This window comes from Dipteris shenzhenensis, chromosome 13 (assembly GCF_047967505.1).
Source record: "Dipteris shenzhenensis isolate YYH24624 ecotype China chromosome 13, Dip_SZ_1.0, whole genome shotgun sequence".
Taxonomy (NCBI): Eukaryota; Viridiplantae; Streptophyta; class Polypodiopsida; order Gleicheniales; family Dipteridaceae; genus Dipteris; species Dipteris shenzhenensis.
This window is the reverse complement of record NC_141608.1, coordinates 23,361,926-23,383,333: the sequence shown is the minus strand read 5'-3', so window position 1 is coordinate 23,383,333 and position 21,408 is coordinate 23,361,926. Positions and strand designations below refer to the sequence as shown.

General features: G+C 43.2%; 1 protein-coding gene across 1 annotated transcript in view; it reads right to left on the bottom strand.

Moving 5' to 3' along the window:
• The window catches only part of LOC147895188 (transcription elongation factor SPT6-like), a 29,013-nt gene extending 9,399 nt beyond the window's left edge, over nt 1–19,614 (bottom strand). Inside the window, exons 1-6 of the mRNA XM_087383424.1 lie at nt 19,531–19,614; nt 19,337–19,379; nt 10,337–10,370; nt 10,187–10,247; nt 9,959–10,025; nt 9,487–9,766 (exon numbers count right to left, since the gene is read on the bottom strand). Of these exons, the coding sequence (XP_087239550.1) occupies nt 9,487–9,766; nt 9,959–10,025; nt 10,187–10,247; nt 10,337–10,370; nt 19,337–19,379; nt 19,531–19,567 (522 nt within the window). The 5' untranslated portion in view covers nt 19,568–19,614. The remainder of the gene's footprint in view (nt 1–9,486; nt 9,767–9,958; nt 10,026–10,186; nt 10,248–10,336; nt 10,371–19,336; nt 19,380–19,530) is intronic.
• Nucleotides 19,615–21,408: the final 1,794 nt, after the last annotated feature.

Below are 21,408 nucleotides of genomic sequence, written 5' to 3'. Positions count from 1 at the left end.
TCGCCTGACTGCAGTCTCAAAGACAATGTCACACTAACTCCTCTGCAAAATGACAACTAGGGCAAGTGGGATCAGTCCCAAATCGTGATCTCCACGGGTTCACTGCAATCCCTCCATGAATAGAAAGCTAAAAGAAAAGAGTGATCTTTCTATTTCTGAGGAATTTTCAGAGCCTCCTCCAAAAATTCCTACGTAAATCTGCGGTGATGAAGAAGCTGTCCCAATGGAGGGCTCTGGAGGAAACCCAACCCGTACTGCTCAACGAAAATCTCCTGACATTATCAACCGTGAAACTAAGGGAATCCCCCTCTCTCGATGCCCATGATCTATCCACTCCCACTCTCCTGGGTCCCACTGCAAGCACCTGATAGGTGCACCTCCATATAATCACAATCTCCAGGATCCCAGGGCCAAGAGCAGAGGGTCAGGGTCTATATACCACTGCAAGCCTGCTCCATGGTCCACAAAACCAACAATCCTGACAAGCTAGAAGGCAACCTCTAGAAGAATATCATCCGTGGATCTAGAGAGTATACCTCCATCCCCAACGTCAAAGTCCACAAAATCAACAATCCTGACAAGCTAGAAGGCAACCTCTAGAAGAATATCATCCGTGGATCTAGAGAGTATACCTCCATCCCCAACGTCAAAGACCAGTGCATCTTCCTCGAGACCTCGAAGAGCGATCATCTATAGAGGAACTGCTATCCTAAAAAAAACTCCCATCCAAGTATTGGAAGTAATAGGCATCTCAACTGTCCATTCCACTGAGATGGCTACATCTACTGCTGAACCCTGCGTGCTATCCCTCTGAGGTGACTCACTGACTGTAGTCTCTGATCCTCAGATAGCTTGATAAATGCCTTTCAAGTGCCTACTGTGTAGACGGAGCCTCTCTCCCATTTAGACCACTGCATGTAATGGAAAGTGCTCGGTGGTCTGCCATGCTCATCAAGTATACTATCGTTCCAAATAATCGGCTGCCTATCAATCTCTTCAAGGATAGAGGATGGAACCCTTCGAAGAGTGTTCCTGAAGCTCCCCCAAGCTTTCAGGATGGCAGTAATGAGAGGAGAGGCAGGAGATTTGAGAGGGATGGAAGTAAAAATCCAACGAGGATTGTCCATCCAATCATCTCCCGAGATAGATGTGCAACCCTGAATGCGTTCAAAAAAGAAATCCTTCCAAGATTCCTGCCCAGGCATGAGTCCCCTCACCACCACTTTACAAAGCAATGCCCTACACTGCAAGTCCGAGTCAATGATATTAAGGCCCCCTTCACATGTAGGAAGAATAATGGTCTTCCAGGCCACCCTCGCTGCAACCTCTATCGTGCCATCAAGTCCACTTCATAAAAAATTCCTGACTGGTCTAATAAGCAGAGTGATGCAACCCCTAGACCAGCACCAACAAGAACACACAAACCAGGCAGTGGCCAAAAGAACCTCGTTCACTATCACAACTCTAGATGCAAGGTCGAGTTTGGCTGAGCTCCAAAAAATTAGCTTTTTCCTTATACTCTCCAATACTGGGACAAACTGCTGTGCTGGAGAGATGCCCAATCCTACCAGGCATCCCAAATATCTGATAGGAACACCCCTCTGAATCCAAGAAAAGCCAAAGGATTTATGCCAGTTAATGTGTGCCCCTGCAGCTGAGTAAAAGATATCCAAGGCTGTCCAAAAAGAATCAAGTGACTGCGAAGAGGCCTCAATAAAAATAGCAGTGTCATTAGCCAACTCATAGTCGAGAAGCTCCTGCTCCTGTCTCAGGGACAATCTCAACCCATAAAGATCAGCCTGAGATCTAAGGAAGATACTCATAGCTTTTGCCACAAAAAGAAAGAGGAAGGAGGCTAAAGGACATCCCTGACGAACTGACCTAAAAATCTAAAACCTGCTACCTCTTACCCCTCCGATCAAAACCTGGCTCTGGGCTAATCTGTAAAGAAAGGCCGTCCCTCTAATCCATGCATCTGAAAATCCAAATCGTAGAAGAGTGCCCTCAAGAAAACCCCAATCTACTCTGTCATAGGCTTTCTCAAAGTCCAAGAGTAGAACTGCCAACCTCTACCTGCTTTGCATAGCCCACTCTGTGGCTTCCCAAAAGGAAAAGATATTATCAAATATGCTCTTGCCATGCACAAAACCTGTCTGAGTATCATGGATCTGTAAATTCGAGCATGGATAGGCATCTGCACCCTACGATTCGACCACGAAAACAAAAGCGACTGAGACTGAATATGAAATGCATCATCTGACCAAACATCTCTGTCATTGAACCTGAACAAGAAGACATCCCCAATTGCTCTCTCGAGGGAATGAATACCACCTTCTCTACCCCCTTGCTTATCGGATGGTGCCTCAACCATATTGAAGTCACCTCTAATAATCCACAAATCTGTAATGTCAACCCACGAGAACTCTTTCCAAAAAAGAACACAGTCCCCTCTGTTGTTCAGAGCATAGAGGTTGAGAAAACTAACCTTACATCCGTCAATCAAAAGTAAAATCCACTGGGCCCTGGAGAGAGTGATGGTACTGTGTCCAATGACCGGAGGGAGGATAGAATCTGAAACTGATATGCATGTACCTCCTCTGGTTCCTAAGATAGGAAGCCAAAAAGTCCGTCCTAAAAAACAACCTACCTGACTTGGAGCAATCTTTGGCATCCAGTTTGTGTTCCTGAAGAAAAAGAATGTCTAAGGAACCACCTGACACACCTGGATGGAGCTGATTCCTATCAATATGGAGCTGATTCCTATCAGTATTCTATGATCGCGATGAGGATGCCGCCCAATCCCTGTATATTCCAACTGGCTAACTGGCTATCCTCATCGACGGGAGGAAGCGGGTCAAAATACCTTACTCAACCTGGTAGCGAAAAAAGAACCCTCCAACGGAGCTGACCTCTTGCCATACACACGAGGTCCAAGGGGAGGAAAGTCCACAGGTGAGAGAGAGAGAGAGAGAGAGAGAGATCTCTCAATAGGGATGCCGATAATTGACTCTCCGAAAGTGAAAGGTACAAAATCATCATCTGGGAGGTCAGAAAGGTCCTCGAGAGCGAAAAAGGAGTTCCACTAAGCTAGTCCTGGGAGGGGGTCTGAAGGATTCCTACCGAAGCAGGGAGAGAATGTAAGACCCCCTTCCCTCTATCCACGGAAGGAGACACCTGTACTAGGTCCTGATCAAGAAGTGCTACGGATGAGGTGCCAACAACCTGGGCCGCTGAGTGAGGTATAGCCTGGTCCTGGGGTGGAGTGAAAGAAGGCTCCTGAACACTAGGCTCCAAGACGTTAGCCTCCCGAGGCTCCAAGGGAGATGCCTCCGAAGAGGTGGAAGTATGATCTGAAGTAGAAGGCCTAACCCACCATAGGCTAGAGGTGGTGCGGGGTGTAGGAGGGACTCGAGCAACCCGGGGAGAGGGAGCTCGTGTCTGAGGCGGTACCTATGGAGCGGCAGGTCTTGCTCCTGCTCTCTGTCGTAAGCTAGTACGAGCTGGTTGCTTTCTGGACCTCTTTCTCTTCTTTGGGTAATCTCTGGCGAAGTGCCCCGAGGATCTACAAATCCTGCACTAGTCCTGTCGACTTGCAACCTCAAATCTCTGATGGAAGAAAGACCCATCGGGTCGCTGTAGCATGATGTGATCATCTCAAATATTAGGATCCTGGACAATGACCCTAACCCTGGGTACCCCATTCATCTTGACCGCCTCAACAGCCGAAGAGGGCTCGCCAAGAAGAGGGGGGATCTCTGCTACCACACCAAACCTCTCGCCAATAACTGAAAGAAGCCGGTGATAAACTGAGGGGAGACCAGGAAACCTGATGAAAACAAAAACTCCCTGCTTGTCCTCTCAAAGCCCAGTTGAAAGGAAAACAAAAAAACCCTCACGTAGCCTAGAAATAGAAACCCAACTTGTAGCAAGTCTCTCGTGACGTCCGGGGAATCTAGGCACACCTGAAAGAAACCTCGTCCCAATAAACGAACATCCTTAAGGTGGGGGATGAGCTCTTGGGGAAGCGCTGCAAGCATCCAATCTCTAGCCTGTGATCTGGAGGGGTGTGAATCAAATATGCGTGCAAAGAGAGTCGTGGAACACTCATGCTCCAAGTCCTTTTGCAACTGCTGCAGCTCGTCTTTTGAAAATGTGACGGTTCTCGCGACTGAGGTGTGTGGTAACGGATTGATTGAATGGGTGTCCATTCGTCAATCGAGGTAGGGAAGGCCGACTCAAACACAAAAAAAAAAAACTCCGTCCACTTTCCTGATGCCCAAGAGACCCCCAAAAAACGGGGGTACACTTGAAGGGAGAGGGTGAAGGAAGGAGGGAGAGAGGAGAGAGAGCAAGTCAAAAGAAGAAGGGGGTAGGTTGAAGGAGGAGGGAGATTGAAGAAGGGGGGAGAGGGACGGCAGCAAGGGAGAGAAGGGAAAGGGACATCAGGAGGAGAGGGGAAGGAGTGAAGAGGAGAGAGAGGGGGGAGGAGAGAAGGAGGGGCGGAGAGGGAAGGGGGGGGGAGGTGCAAGCAGCAGCACGAGGGGGGGCCACGGGAGCAGCAGTGCGAGGGGGCAGCGTAGGCAGCAGGGGGGCAGCACAGGCAGCAGCAGGTGCGGGGCAGCGCAGGCAGCAGCGCGCGGGGAGGCACGGGAGGGGGGATATATATATGGAAGGATATAGCAAGGATTTTCAGTACCTTTATTCATCGCCCCTTCTTCATGACTTGGGACTAAATTGCTTGGCTCTCTCTCTTAGGAACCCAGGTCTTCTATGAGAGACATGACTCATCTTGGCCTTTATCGATTCGACGCCATTTAGTTGAGTCATGCTCTCTAGATGATGTTCCTGCTTCACCCTTCAGAATTGTACATGCGTCTATGGACTCTTCCTGGGAGATACTGGCGAGTATTGCAGCGTGGCATATTTGGAGAGCCAGATGCACAGAGACATTGGATCGACAACCACTGTACATACAGTGATGGCCATCTGGGCCACCATGCAGGGTGCTCACATGCAGCCTCTGCTAGAAGAGCTATATTTTTTAGAGAATGGGGGGCTTCCCTTTCTTCTCTAAGCCTTACAAATGTCGATGAAGATGAGTGAAGAATCAGGTTCAGCTTATAAAAACAGGTTACTGAATTTACAAGAAGCCCAACTTGATAGACAGAAGGCAATTGAACACTATACCTTAACCCAGGAAGAGAATTGAAAGAGGGCAAACAGAAAATTCAGAGATAAAATATTAAAGAAGGTGATTTGGTTTTAAGATATAACAGTAGTTTGGATTCTACTTTCAGGAAGAAGTCCGTGACTAAATGGGAAGGGCCTTTCTGAAGAAGTTTAAGAATGGCTCTTACCAGCTTGAAGACTTGGATGGAAAGCAACACAAGAATAGAGTCAATGGTTTCAGACTCGATAAATATTGTCAGGATTATGAGTGTGAGCAGTTGTGGTCCTGTTACTATGAAGCAAGACAAGCTAGAAGACCTTATGGATTAAGATATCTCAGAGGAGTTGCTGAACTTATACACGCCTGGCTGCTAGACATAAATGTCCTCAGACTAGGGGGGTGGCAAAATGATGGGATAAAATTGGTATCTTGTTTTTTGAGCCCACCATGTAGGTGGCTAGGCACAAAAGGTACACATAGGTGGGGGGGTCTCATCTTAGTAGTTGTGTTTTTTTTCCCCTTTGATGTATGGCTACATGACCATAGGTGGGGGGGTCTCATCTTAGTAGTTGTGTTTTTTTATCCCTTTGATGTATGGCTACATGACCATGGGTGGATGTAAATTTTCAACCTTGAATACATGTTTCTTTTGAAGAAACTTTGAAGGAAGTGATGATCGACAATGTGGGTGCACCAGGTTCTCAAAGCAAAGGGGTATCCATTGTGACGTGATTGACATGGTTGAGGTCGCTTGTGTATTGTTGTCTTTGTTTTATGTGTGGAGATTAGAAGTGTCAAAGTAAATGTGCCATGGTGTTATTTTATGAGTGCATGAGGAGTTGTAACCTTCAGAACACTACAAGTTGCCGTTCTTTATGATAGACACAGAGAGTGTGTCTGAATCGAAGGCTAGTGGGTGCTGGCCTATGAGAGGGGAGAAGTTCGTCCTTAACCTCATCGCGCATGCTAATTTCCTTGGGGGAAAGCAGATGTGATTTTGATCGTAACCATTTCCTGGATAGACATGGAGGGTTCTGCTTACCTTGATAGTAGTTGTGAAATTCGAAGGCTTTGTGTAGCCATATGTTTTCTCTAAAGCTGTCGTGGGAGTATTCCGATCTGAAGAAGTTTTCTTTTGTGGGTATTGTGAGTCGTGGTTACTGTCTGTGTGATTGCTTCTCGTCCGTTGTTGTGGGAACTAGACTTGAGTTTTCGTGATATGGATACTCTGCTCTGGAATGGGATACAAAGCTCTTTTCTTGAGCACCCACAGAGTCGTTTCTGTTCCTTCAGGAGTTTTGATGACAAGCTTGTACCAAGAATGGTTACACATAGTTCTCCCTGGCACCTACTGAAGAGGGTCTTCCAAAGTGTATCTATCATCTTGAGTTCTGTTAAGAAGAGGATCTTATTTAGATAGAGGATTGTGTTTCCTTTGTGTCTATAACTGCTTCTTGAGTATTCCATCTTCCTGTCCTCTCTTTTTTTCCCATCGACGGGTATCCTCCTTATACTCACAATTGGCCAATAGAATGGTGTTACGTGGAGGTTGAGGCCCTGTATTCCAGCTTTCTAGATCAGTTAGATAGCCTCCTTGCTCCATATCTTTTTCTTTTTGTAGCTGAGGCTATGGGCTACTTCTTGCAGGCTACCAATCAAGGCACATTGGGGCTATCTCTTCCACTTAGGTAGGAGCAAGCACTGCTAGTTACGGAGTTTACGGACGACATACCAGTCATAATCAAGGGAGAACAGCACAAGTTCACTACCACTGCCGCATCCATTGGCAATTTACCTAACCTCAAGAGGACTTGTTAATTGGAATAAATCAAATGGTATTTGGACAGGTGTTGTGCTTGATAATATGGAGGTTTCACTTGGGTTCTTAGAGGCACTTCAACTAGATACCTTGGCTTTCAGGTAAGGGTTGTGTCTACGTCTCAGTAATTTGCACCTGTGTAGGAGTGTATACTGAGGAAGTTTGTGAGGCCCTAGCTCAATGCACTCTATTTTGTTTCAATGTTTTGTTATCACATTTTTTGGTATTTTCGGTTCAAAATATTGATATTAACCCTTTTTGAAAGGCAAATATATAACAGAGGAAACATTCTCAAAGGAAGAGAGATTTACTGCGCCGCCACCCCCATGCTCTACCTCTGGTATCGTAATCTCAATCCCAAAAACTGTACTTGGAACCTTGGTCTCAATCTCCATTAGTTTTGGGGTTTGTATCTCTTTCAATTCACCTCGAAATTTGTGCACATGGAGCTTCTACAAAAACCCTTTGACACGGAAATCCAAGCAGAAAAATCAGTCTAAAGTGCTTTTTCATGACCTGGAGTCCATCATTTCACCATCCAAACGATTGAACAATTTAAATTACAATGCATCAAAATTGTAGCGTGTTGGAAAGTCTACAACTCCTCATACGAACTTGGTTCAAAATGAATTGTTTTTTCCAAAAGGATTGACTTTGGAATAAAGAAACTCCACTCCTTTCCAATTTCAAATTGTTATTTTGTGTGAAATCTCAGCTTTTGTGATTGGACGCCTCACAATGGAACAGTTTATGACTGAGGCTATGGAGCTGTCCATGGCTGAGGCTATGCTATAGAGGCTAGGGGAGAACTGGCCTACGAGAGGTGGAGAAGCTATGGGGGCTGCATCTGCTGCTACTGACTAGATGCTGCTCTACGGCTGTTACTGCCCCTGCATTTGAAGGAGTTGCTGCGTCTAAAGCAGCTGGACCTGCTGTGGATGTTGTGCGGCCTGCGGCTGGAGGTGTAGGTGGAGCGCAGTGCTGGAGCTGATGGTGAAATGAGGGCAAGTGATGCCTTTTTATACAGCTGGTTTGATGTTGGCCAACCAACCCTGTTACAAACCGACCCAGTCTGTGACAGCAGATTCTCATAGACTGGCCGACCTTGTTCCAGACTGTGCTGACTACAGAGGCTCTACAACACTAAGAAAACCTAATGACAATAGAAAAATAACAATAAAGCATCTCTCTACCTACAAGATTGATGTGCTTCTAAGCACATATGTACACCAAGTTTACATTTTATACCCTAGCACATGACAACTATATAACATCCTTTAGAAAGATTATTTGCCAAGATTTTGGAGTCCAGAAAAGCTTTGTAATAAACAAAATACTTGGCTAATGCCAACAGAGAACTTTATCATTCTATTTGTCCATATATGTTCTGAGATGCCGCATGTAACTCTTGTTTGAGTGCCAAAAGCAAGGAAAAACATACATTAAAATACGAGATATACTGAAAAGGAAAATCACACTTGAAAATTAGTTGCAAGGAGAGAACAAGAGAGAGCTATTCAATAAAATGATGGCCAATGAGATTGTGTAGGGTTGAAAAGCACAAGTTGAAAATGGATTTTCAAAAGTCAAGGATAATTCAGCAAGAAAATGAGAGAGAAGCATGAATGGAAAGCATAAGTCAATAAAGAAGAAACTATGTTCCAAAGTCTTCTACAAAAGGAATTCATAATATGAGGGGGTAAAAAGGAATTATCAAACTTTGATTAACCCAAGGGGATCCCTCCAATGCACTTTACTGTTTACGCACTCGAGCCATTCGTAAAAGAGACCCCTTTGTCTTCAACTACAGACACTTACCTTGATGGTGGAAATTGTTGTATATAAGCAAGAAGGTTGGGAGTTCAAGCAACACTGCAGGAATATGAAGATGCTTTTGGACTAGCATTTTGGACATGGTGTGTGCAAGGATAACCCACATCAACTGCCTGATTAATCAAGGCACATAACCTAGGTAAATTGGGGCAGGCAAAAGCTTCCTTTTCCAAAATTGTTTGGAGTAATTAGTTTCTGTGTTTCAAAATACTGTAATTTACTAATTTGTGAGATCCATTATCTAGTTGGGAGTCTATGTACTAGACCCTTTACATGAGTGAAACAAAAATCCCTTTACGTAAGAGAAACATAACTGAGGACAAAAGCAAGAGCAATGCAAAAGAAATACAAGAGGACAACAAAGCAAGAAAAGAAGTTAAATCATTTTCTGGTGAAACGTAAGATATCTGCTATACAAGTTTAATGTACAACAGGAGGAATCTTTCTTTCAAATAATCTGCCATGTTCACACAAAGTGAAGCCGGTTGATTGGCAGTAATACATGAGATAGCCAGTACATCTTAAAATAGTGAAGAAACAGGCTTGTAAAGGCCAGCAAGAACAGTCCCTTAGGATCCATGCTAGCTTGGAAAATGCTTACAAATTCTGAAAGAAAACTATAACATCAGGCTTGACAAGAAATTAATGAATCTCATATGCTTACCTGAAGCCTCTCTGCTATGTCAGTTGCTTTGATATGGTTGTCTTTGGCTGTCATATATTTGTCTTCCAGTATACTTGGCTCAATCACTTCCTCCAACTGTTTCTCTATGTCTTCATCTGGTTCGTTCCGTGTGCTTTTTCCTGGTGCCTCTTGATGCTGATCACTATCGAGTTTCGACCCAAATTTGTGATGACCTTTGGATGCATTTTTCTTGTCTCTTTTGCAATTTCGAGGCAGTCGTGTACCCCCTTTAGGGACTCTTGTTTCACCTTTATTTTTCCTGCAAATTCTAGAGCATAGGAGAACATCAACCAAATATAGTACAAGCATTAAGTAGCCAATTATGTAGCATTGGAATTATCTTTAAAACAAGTAACCATATCCAAAGCAACATAACAGATTCTACAACTAGAAGATGGTAAAAAGGTGGTTGCTTTCTTCATGTTGCAAGGTACAAAGGATGTCCAAAAACCTTGAAGGAAAATCACTAGTAGCTTTATATTCATAGCCATCTGCGCCAATTTCATTTGATGGGAAACCTACATCAAAGGATTGTCAGCCACAGTCTACTATGGGTAAGTGCAAATGGATCCCAAGTGGAAATTAGGCTATTTGTTAAGCAGTGCAAAAAAGGTAGAAACAAGTTAACAAATGTAAACACACTCTGTCATCCTAAAACCTTGAGATGTATTCCCAGTACCTCGTTCCAGATTTACATAGTTGCCAGATTTCTTCAAGCGCTTATGTCTGCTGGTACGGCCCTACAACAGCTCAGCAAAATATACATTTACTCTAATGATATCATGCTGAGAACGACCTGAATGGAGAAATTTCTGGTAGAAAACCTTACAGTCTTGGTAGAATCTGCCTTGGTAACATCTTGCCTAGAAACCAAGGAAAAGCACAACTGAGTCAAGATGACAGCCCAAAGATCACTCAAAGTAAAAACCTAAAAGAAAAAGGCTAGAATTTCGTCTTCATGCCATCCCCATTTAGCACAGGATCAGCTATGGATCATCAAATAAAAATACAAAATCTCTTTTTTTGCTTAATAGATGTGACAGTGCTAGAATTGCAATTTCCACCAAGGTGTGGGTTCTTGTTATTACATGGACAAAGGGTTGGATGCAATATTTTAAAGGAGTATGATAATATTGAAGTTAACATTCTAGACAAAGAAGAATCTTGTCGTCATGGGTTGCCCATCCTTGTTTGGTTCCCCATTTTGGTCTGCTCCAGCACCTTTCTCTAGAGTCTGCATTGTGCTTTCACAACTACATCTCTTAGACATCAATACTCCATTAAGCTATTCAAATTGCTTGCATTATCTTGTGTTTTTGTATTTTAGCAACCGGAGAATTGTAGCAAAGCAAGGTTTTGCAGGATGGAGTTTCATAGTAGTACGGTTTGATGTGCTCAAATTACACATGGATGACACGTGACATGAACTCTTGATACATGGAGTGTATTCCTTTTTCTCATTTGAGTTTTAGTTTTGACACTAGATTCTTGGTCTCATAGGCCTTTTTGATTACCCAAGGTGGAGGCAACATGGGACACGATACAATCGGAACCTAGAGAGCATGACACAACAAGACTCGCCCTTTAGGGAAACATGTTGCTAGAGTCACGGTGGCACTCGCTAGATGATGAGCTACCTCCCTGAGGCCACAGAGGAGGAGAGAGAACACACCATTTTTTCCGCCAAATAAGCCTATTAGTTGAAGTCCCTTAATGGATTTGGACAATAGGGATGCAGAATCTGCTTTTTTTTTTTTCAATTGTTATCTGTGGACTAGTAAAAACCTAGCTATGCACAACCAAACGTTCTTTATCTTCCTTTCCAAGAGTATAATCATATTTCACGACACCCTAGCTAGAGATAACAATCATATGGCTTACCCCATCTTCATCAGCTCCTCAAGCTTGTGGCTTAGGAGCTACCCCATCTTCATCTTCTCCTCATGGGGTGGTTACTTCTACTTTGCGACAACCTTCTAATTGTTTGGGGCTCTTTGACTCATCCATCCTCTCTTAGAGTTCGGTCCCTACTACTCAAACATGTCTTTCTTTTTTGTTCTTCCACCTCTGATCCTTTTTCTTTTGAACCATGCTTCTAGCATTACCATTCCCATCATCTTACTCAGGATACTCTACAAATTTATCCCACTTTGTATATAGCTTGTTCTTCACCAACAAACGACAGTCTTACAACACCAAGAAGCATGTGCAACAAGAAACCCATGCAACAGAGGAGCGTCGAGATAGAGAGTCCAAAGAAGAATGGGATCGTGCAGACACAAAATAAGAATGTGCAGACGAGGAATGGGAGGGCGAAATCAAGCATTTGACGCTGTTTGTGCTCTAGGCCAAAGTAACAGAGCCCTCCTAGCCGATTCTGCCCCCCTTAAAGTCGTCATTCCCAGAGAAGCTCAATTTCGACAAGTATGACAGACAAGACCTTTAGTCATAAAGCACAACAAAACAAAGATGATTGTAGCTCAATATGATTGGAGAAGTTCATCAACGACACTGGATCTTGATTCTTGCCACCACAATGGTTTTTGAGCTAACAAAAGACACCACATAGTGGGGACTCGATCACCACAACACAAATCAATTCACACAAATGGCTATGCTGTTATAGCAGACGAGGACCAGATCAGCAAATTTCTTCATGGTCTCCGTTCATTCACCTTGTTCACTAAGAGAATGATATCATAATGCCCAAAACCTCATCCATACCCTCAAGGTACTCCAACCCTCAGAGATAACTGGAGCTATGTCCTTTTGTCAAAATACCACATGCAAACAAATCCCTCATAGCACAACATAAATTTGGAGGCATTATTGATTGAGGGGCTTCTTTATAAACAAGAATAAGAGCAACGCCTCCTTTTCCCTTTGATAAATTCCTCATGTGTGATTGCGATCAATAGCCTGGCATGCATCCTCAATATTCTCCGTCTCTAGATGGGAAATAAGATGTCTTCCTTAGCAATGCAACCTTCACAAATTCCTCAAGCATGCAATTTACAGCTACTGCAATCCTTTACTGAACTAAAGGCACCAATGCAAACTACCTCCCTATTTGTTTCACTTGAAACGTTCCAGCCTTGAAAATTACTCAATGCTTCTACAACATATAAAAGAGAAATCAACTATGGTAAAGTGTCAAAGTGACAATGGGAATCGACACGTCCAGTTCTGTGGAAGTGGTTACAAAATTATTCACAAGTACTCCTATGAAAAAGATTATTTCAACCAACATTGAGGAAGAACAAAGACAAATTTTAACCCCAGGATAACATGTGAGAGGGTTCCTAAGTCGCTTCCCCTAAGAAGATGCATCCTTTGCTTTTCCAAGACCATAACATGAAACTACCTGGTCAATGAAAGGTACACTTGAAATCCAAGCTAGCTACTACATTGTTTTAAATGTGTTTTAAAAAGGTGTTTTTCTTACAAGAAGCCAAATATACATGGTTTTCACAAGCGCTTAGATTAGACCTTAATATCAAATGGGGTCTAGCTCGACAAGGTGAGGAAAATGGCATGTGATAAGGTTGTAAAAGCCTCTCTAAGATTGTTTCCCCACCCCCCTCCTTTCCTTCCTCTCTTCCATTCCTCCTTTTTGCACATCCTCCCCTTGATGGTTGATGTTGCTTATGTTTTGTGTTGTATCCTATCGGCTAGGTTTTAACATGGCAAGCATGCTTACCTACAATTCTTCTTGCTTGTCTATTGTTCCTAACATTTCTATCATCGAGCGACAACCCATTTAACTCCTACAATTCACATGCCCATTTGCTCTACCATGGTTCATGATGGCTTCATTGGCAAGTGCTTACATACTGTTATTTTCACAATGTTGCTTTGAGTTTTTTATGGTTGTGGGTTTTGGGTGAAGACTTTCCCATTTGCTTCTATAGTGATCTCCTGTATTGCAAGTCTCGAGGTCTCTCCCCTCTTCTAGCACCTTTGTTATGCTTATGGCTTGTGGACAAGGCATCTAAATATAACCTTCGCTCTGGCAGCTTCAACTTGTAAGAGTGAAGGAATGCTTAAAGTATAAGCTTCCCCTCTTCTACGAAGTTGCAAAATTTTGTCCCATCCTTATACTTCATATGGCAAGCCAATGAAACCCGGTTTATCTATTCATGTGCTATGATTGTTTCAAGCTCAAGAGCAAGCAGGGGTAAAGGAGGGAGAAGACCATCGTGCACAACAAAAAAGTCCTCCTGTATACCTCAAAAAATACTCCTCATCCAAGTTTGTACACACCCTCATACATGGAAACACTCTGACCTCCAACCCTCTAGAGGATTTCCCATCGTCCACTTTACACTAGGTCCTAAACCTTTAATTAAGGCACTCTACCTCCCCCCTCTTGGGATGTCGACCCAACGTTTAATTACATATCTTGGCCCCCAGTTACCTGATTGACACGAAACAAGTCTCATCTAAGAGCTCACACAACATCCTACCTCACTCTGGACTCCATAGCAGAGGTAAACACCTTTACACAGCCTCTCACTCAGCGTCACTAAAAACCATAAAGCACGTCATATAGCAATAAAATAGATTTTCACATCACATTTCCCCCCAACTGCAAAGTATGCAACGCGTGCTCAGCAGTTGCATGAACTCATCTTCCCACGGAAGGTTCATCATCCGGTATCTAAAGCATAATGAGTAAAACAACCATCCACTGTAGAAGAACTCATCAAGAAACTTACCGTTGCAACCCCCACATGCATACTGCCCACCATGAAAGATCGCAAAAACATAAAGACCTTAACAAAAACACTACCATGTAGTGCATCCATCTAGGCCACACAATGCTTTCCTCCATAGGGCCAAGGCATAGGCCAACAAACAAGCGTCTTCTGCCCAAAATCAATACCAACTTGATACTATGAGGCAATCATACCCACATGAGCATGCATAGTATCCAACAAACAAGCAAAGTCTTCCCTCTTGCATCATGAGGCTGGCTCACCTCCGCACAAGCCATAACCTTTGAGGTCATCTCCACGCACATAGATCCCTTGGACTCACCCAGCCCATGATCTATAGCTAAAGACCCCTCAACAAGCTCCACTACCTCATCCCCGCAAGCTGCAATACCCTTAATCACATCACCTGAGTCATCAACAAAAGTCCTGAAAGACACCCACCCTCAAGTACCTCACATTGACTCCTATGCATCATATCCTGAATAAGAGCTTCACCCTCATTCATTTTCTTTGCTGAAATATTTGGCACTTCAGCCCTTTCATCTTGCATATCCCTGCTTGTATGAGAACCTTGTACGACATTTTCACTATGAGGACTCAAAGTCAGCATGTCCAAAAGGGAATCAAAATCAGCATCGATCACTTCATCACCATCATCATGTTGCAGACATTCTACTTATCCCCATCACACATAGCAATGTTTGAATGCATAAAATCAACTCTTGATAAATTTACCTGACCTGAACCTTGACTTGTGACCACAAAGGAATTTTCTGACACTGCATTAAGGCTATTTATCTCAAAGGGCATCCTCACCTATGTGCAATCTATAGGCTCTCCCAACCTCTCTTCCGCAGCAAATCGCCAACCCAACGAGTCACCAATGCTGTCACTATCTTCATCCAACAAGCCATTTAAAGCATCAAAAACACCCACAAATTCAAAGCATGCATCTGAACAATCGCTCCCAGAACTATCCTCTATTCTTGGCATGCTCACGGGTATTGTGCAAGTGAAGGACTACCATCTCCTCATGGCAGCTATCATATTCATGAAGAAGCCCCAGAGGCAACACATTGTCAAGAAACAGAAAGTCCTCAACCACATTAACTCGTGTTCCTACTGCAACATCCTCAAGCATGTCTTCAGCACCATTAGCAAGATCTTCATCACTAAAATGTCCACCTTCAAGAAGCGAAGCATTGTCACACTGCTCATTAACCTTCAGCTCTTCCCGTGCTTTCATTTCATGCTCATTCACCTTGAACCTCTTCACCAAAGCCCCCATAAGAAGTCTCCAACTTGATTGAACTTCAAAGGGAAACGCATCATACCATGTTTGTACGTATTTGTCAAATCCTTGACACAAATACATTCCCTTGTAGTAGTCATCATGAATATGATACTTCTTGTATTCCATCTTCACATGATCAATAAAATCCTCCACCGCATCATACCATGTTTGTACGTATTTGTCAAATCCTTGACACAAATACATTCCCTTGAACTAGTCATCATGAATATGATACTTCTTGTATTCCATCTTCACATGATCAATAAAATCCTCCACGTTTTGAGAACCATGACCAAGGAAATATATGTTTTTACTGAACTTTACAAAAAGGTGATCTTCTACCATCTAAATACCTTTTGCTATAACACAAAGCTAACAGCCCAAGGCAACTGTCTACATCAAAATTCCTCCCCGGTCCTCTTGATTTTTTGGTCAAACTAACTGAACCAGCCTGCTGTACAGTGTCAACAATCACTGTTGCATTAATTCCTGGAGCGGTGTAAGGCCTATCAGAGGACAAACATCTGCATAGGAAAGCAGCCCAACAAACTACACCAAAAGCACCTTCTAGATTTCCCAAATTGCTGGTCAAATCACCTTCTCGGACATGCTGCACCCAGCCCACTGTTGACTTTGTAATGATTTTCCAAATCAGTAATCCATCACTGAGTGCTCCCGATTGTCTTCTTCAATAATCAAACATCAATCTTGCAGCTTGTCGTTTGAGAAGAGCCCTCTCGCACCTCCACTGTCTTGTCAGTGGCCATGGCGCTTTCATTACCCAGTCTAAACAGAAGGAGCTTGGACGATCCTTCCATGCCTACCTCGACGACTCTTTGTATCGACCATTACGTTGTCTCCTTCTGCTCATCATCACGTCGACTCTCTTAACAAGGGGAAATTCATACAACTGTCATCCCTATCTCAAGACCTGTGTAAAGCTTTACTTTATGTTATTAAACATGACCAGAAACTCCTAAGACTGGTTCATATTTCACGACAGAAGGAGCTTGGACGATCCTTCCATGCCTACCTCGACGACTCTTTGTATCGACCATTACGTTGTCTCCTTCTGCTCATCATCACGTCGACTCTCTTAACAAGGGGAAATTCATACAACTGTCATCCCTATCTCAAGACCTGTGTAAAGCTTTACTTTATGTTATTAAACATGACCAGAAACTCCTAAGACTGGTTCATATTTCACGTAGGAGACTGGTTCATATTTCACGATGTGGACAGCCTGGCTCAAAAGGACCATTCCACTGCCGACTTCCTTACTCAATGTCACGCATAACTCACATGTCACAATTTTCTTCATAGTGTCCATGTGTTAGCCCGTTACCTTCCTCTCGTCATGGTTCTCAAAACATCCGTCGATCTTGCTTTCACGAAGTGTCTCTCTTTATCTACATCACTTCGAATTGCTTCCTCGTTTCTATGACTACCTCCCTTCCTTTCACATCAAACATCAATGCTAAACTTTCGGGCTTACCCGTCGTCTCCACCAAAATGAAACCTAATTTATTTATTCGTGTGCTACGCATGTTTCAATCTCACGATGCAAGTGGGGGTGGAAGAGGGAGAAGACCATCGTGCACAGTGAAAAAACCTTCCTGTATATCCCAAAAAAAACTCCTCATCCAAGTCTGTACACACCCTCATACGTGGAAACACACTGACCTCCAACCCTCTAGAGAATTCCCCATCCTCCTCTTTACACTGGGTCCTAAACCTTTAATTAAGACACTCTACCTCCCCCATCTTGGGATGTCGACCCAACACATCCACATTTATTTAAATATATCTACCTCCGGGTACCCAATTCACATGAAACAGGTCTCACCCTACCTCCCTCTGGACTCCATAGGGGAGTGGGTTCACAAAACACCTTTACACAACCTCTCGCTCAACATCACTAAAAACCATAAAACGCCTCGTATAGCAATAAAATAGATATTCACATCACATCAACTATTGTCACTTTACTCCTATCTAGAGTTCCATCTATGTAACTTGAGACTTGGGTTTCCTACCAAGGTGAGTATTGTTCCTTGGATTCAAGTTGAGCGTTCCTCTCTAGTGCCCTTGGAGTTGTCTACTTTTTGGAATTCGTTGGCTTTATGTTTTAAGTAATATATTATATTCGTTGGCTTTATGTTTTAAGTAATATATTATATCTAAAAAAAGTTTCAACTTTTTAACTAGATTTACGTAACGCTAACTAGATACCTCAGCTCACTTGTAGAACTAGTAGCTGAAAACCTCCCTCAAGCTTTTGAGAATATTAAAAGAAAACACCGTCTACCCATTGTTCCTTCGTGCAAGGATTGACTTGAACATAGTCATTGCCTATTTGTAATGTTGAGTTTTCTCATGCCTGGTAGAGGCAAATGACACTATTTCATTTTATTTGTAGGTAACGTAGGAGATTGCATCAGCAGCCAGCTTTCGAATCCCCAAAACAATACCTTAAGGTGACGAAGATAGCCTTAAATTTTACCTTGCTCAACGCCTTCGACTAAGATTATTATCCCAAACCATATCTTCAAACTTTGCATTAAGGATTAAGTCAAGGACTTGGGACAAGTGCACTACTTGTTTTAAATTTTGCATGGAAAACTTAGTACAGTTTGTGTTTTTAAATTTCCATGGACTTACAATATTGTGTGTGTGACAAAGCAAATAAAAAATGAAACAATCTCCCCACATACGCTTGCACTTTTAAGAATGGGAAGATGTGAAACAATTTCTATCCCAAGTCTATATTCAAAAGTGAAGATAGAAATATGTCCCCATAGATGAAGTTGAAAGAGTAAAGCTGCCCCAAATCCTCTTATTGAATTGGCCATGAATTGGCTCTAAAACTAGTTTTTAAGTTCATTCATGACACATGCATGCGTCACATATTCATGTTGTGTAGGTTCACAACTTCAAGATAATCCCACAAGAGAACATGCATCTAGACATCACTACATTAAGGATGTCTTGATGAAATACTGCTCAATTTCTGCAGTATGCCTCATGTATTTTGAAAGGGCCTACGTTGAGAAGATTTTGTTTGTGAACAGCTAAGATGGCGTCGCTTACAAGTCATTCTCCAGCACGTAGAATTAGGGAGGCCACATAAGCCGAGTACATCTTCAAGATAATAGAAGGGCCGCGGAAGGTCCCCCTTGCTAAGTTGTTGCCGGTCACATCTTTCAAAATGTAAGAATAGTCTTCGCACAGCAGGCCCTTTGGGTTCATCACACATTGCCGTTTGAACCCGGCAACTTTAGTCACTCTTAGTGTCGCTGGATGTGGTGCTCGGCGTCCCTATTAACAAGGGCCATCTAGAGACTTGGGTTCTTTTGACCTTTAGCGTGGTTTTAGGAGTAACAGATACGCAACACCTGAATTTGCATGCAGAGGGTTTGTCTCGAGAGCCGCCATCTCTTCTTGTGCTTGATTCACCAAGTGCATGTTCCCCTGGTTTGCTGTACTATGTTCATTTCAACTGCAAAGCAAGGATGTGTTCTAATCGAAGACTTAAAGAACACCGAACGCATGAAAAGCTTCTTCCGATAGGGAAAATGAGACACAAAATGATTCGCGTTTCCATATACGGCGCGCTCCACGTACTATCCAAATGTAATACCAAAATCGGGCTCAAAGCAGCTACGCCTTTTAATCAGAGAATGCTCGTCTAGCGCGTACAAGCTTAAAGAAAGCTAGACTACGTAGCGAACGCTTTAACTCCGATGTAAGACGGGTAACAGTCCCACAAGAGCTCAATTCGAATGTTCTGGGTAAGGAGCAGAGCGGAAATGCCAACCTGGTATTCGTTTCTAATGGAGGCGCAGAAGCTTGGTCGTCCTCTGCACAAAAGAAAGAGGAAGCGTGGTGAGGAGATGGATAGATCGTAAAAGCTCTCCCAACGAGCAAAGCAAGAGCGAAATGCGCTGGGAAAGGGGAAGGGAAGAGGGAATGAATCTCTGGAAGGGCGATGAAAGGAAGAGATGAGCTTACCGTCGTCTGAGAGAACGACTCTACGGCGCAAACCCATGTCGAAGACGAGAGAATCATGCAGAGAGAGCTGGAGATGGAACAGGAACGAAGCTCTGTAGCTCAGACTGAAACAAGCTGAAGTGCGAGGTGACAGGCAAGACGAGACGACTGTTAAATTCTTAACCCCAATTATCACCTTAATAACGTCCTTAATTGCCTCCTAAGACTGCCCTTAACTCCCACTACTCCCCGTACCATGCAAACTCAATCTCACACGTGCCCCACCTGCAAATCGTCCTCTCTAAGGTAACGTTGATTCCTTTTTTGGCCTAGCAACGACTTGGTTTTTGGAAAGCAGAAATTCTTCATTTTTTGAACTTTTTTGGCATAGAAATGACGTGATTGGGATGTCAGGTGGGAGTGGAATTCTGTGATTGGGCAGTGAGGTGGCAAGTGCCAGTTTTGTGTAGTTTTCTAGTAGTTGCATGGATTTGAATGGATAGGTGTGTTGTGGGTGTAAGTCTTCGTCTTCATTTGCAAAGTGATAAACGTCCAACAGTTGTGTTGCGGGTGATCTTTTCAATGCTTATGGTTTCCTAATCCATCCTAATTATTTTGAAGGCTATGTTGTGATTCATTCTATGACCACCTCCCATCGGCATATGATTTTCTTGAAGGGCCTTCTTCTCCACATCATCGGGTGTTCTGCGTTGTTGTGACTACCTCCCACCGACATAATCTCCTCCAGATCTTATCCTTAAGTGATTATGCCAACTAAGGGAATAATCAAGCTAATATCTTTCAAAGGTAGATACGGGAAAAAAGTGTGGATTGCAAGCATCTTCTTCTCAAATGTTCAGCTTGATATGTCCTTGCATGCACATTTTGTGAGATTGTGGAGAAGATGTGCATGCTCATCTACATAATTGCGATGTGGAAATCCTCTCTTGCGTTTTGTGTCTGTTCGCCTATAAAATCACGATGCATGAGCGATGGTTGATCAACTGTTGTTTCTGCAAACTTTGTGGTTACTTGCGATGGCTGGACTAGAGGCTTCTTGCGACTACATGGACACCGATAGTGGAGCTTTTGAGAAAGGTCTTTGAGGATAAGAAGACTCTGCCTCCTTCCTTATTTCATTCGTATTTGTGCGTTATGATTTCTTGGAATTTTCGAAACAGTGAACTGACGTTCGTTGTTTTTACTCGCAGGACTTGCCAAAGTTTGTCCTGATGCACTGTAGTCTGTCGTGCCACCAGCGTCTGGCACGGCAACTCCCGCATCAGCCCAGTCTCCCATGACAGCAGCCTGGGGCAAGTCGACTGTTGTATACCATGATGCAAACATCCAAGAAAACGTGGTGCTTGTAAACGCCTCTGGGGAATTGAACAGTATGATCATCTTCACCTTTCATTGGACTCTTCTCCAATCTTATCATTGCAAGCCTTCATTATCGTTTTTTTTGCAAACGATATATTCGTTTTGGTGAACTTGGTTGGGGGATTAACGAGTCCATCTGTTGTTAGTCGAGGTGGTTTTCAAGCAACAAATATAGTTATCCTCATGTCAGTGAACATTGCTTCACATTTTCGTGGATTTTTGGTTTCGTTTGTTCTATTCCAACATTTTTTCGGTTCCAGTTAATAGCAGACAGCGTTGTTCTCAGCAAACATTGCGCAGTGTTTTCGAACAAACAGTTTGACTTAGTTTTAGTTTCCAGATCATTTTTTTGCGTTCACTATAGAGAATCGTTTTCCTCTAGCTGTCTTTCAACTTACACCTTGTTTATTGTTTGACTATGCTATTTAGGTCCTGCTGCTAAATCTGGATGTTCTTATATGGAAAAAAGAGCCTCTCCACCTAGTCAAGTTCCAACTCCATTGTCAATTGCTTCTCCAA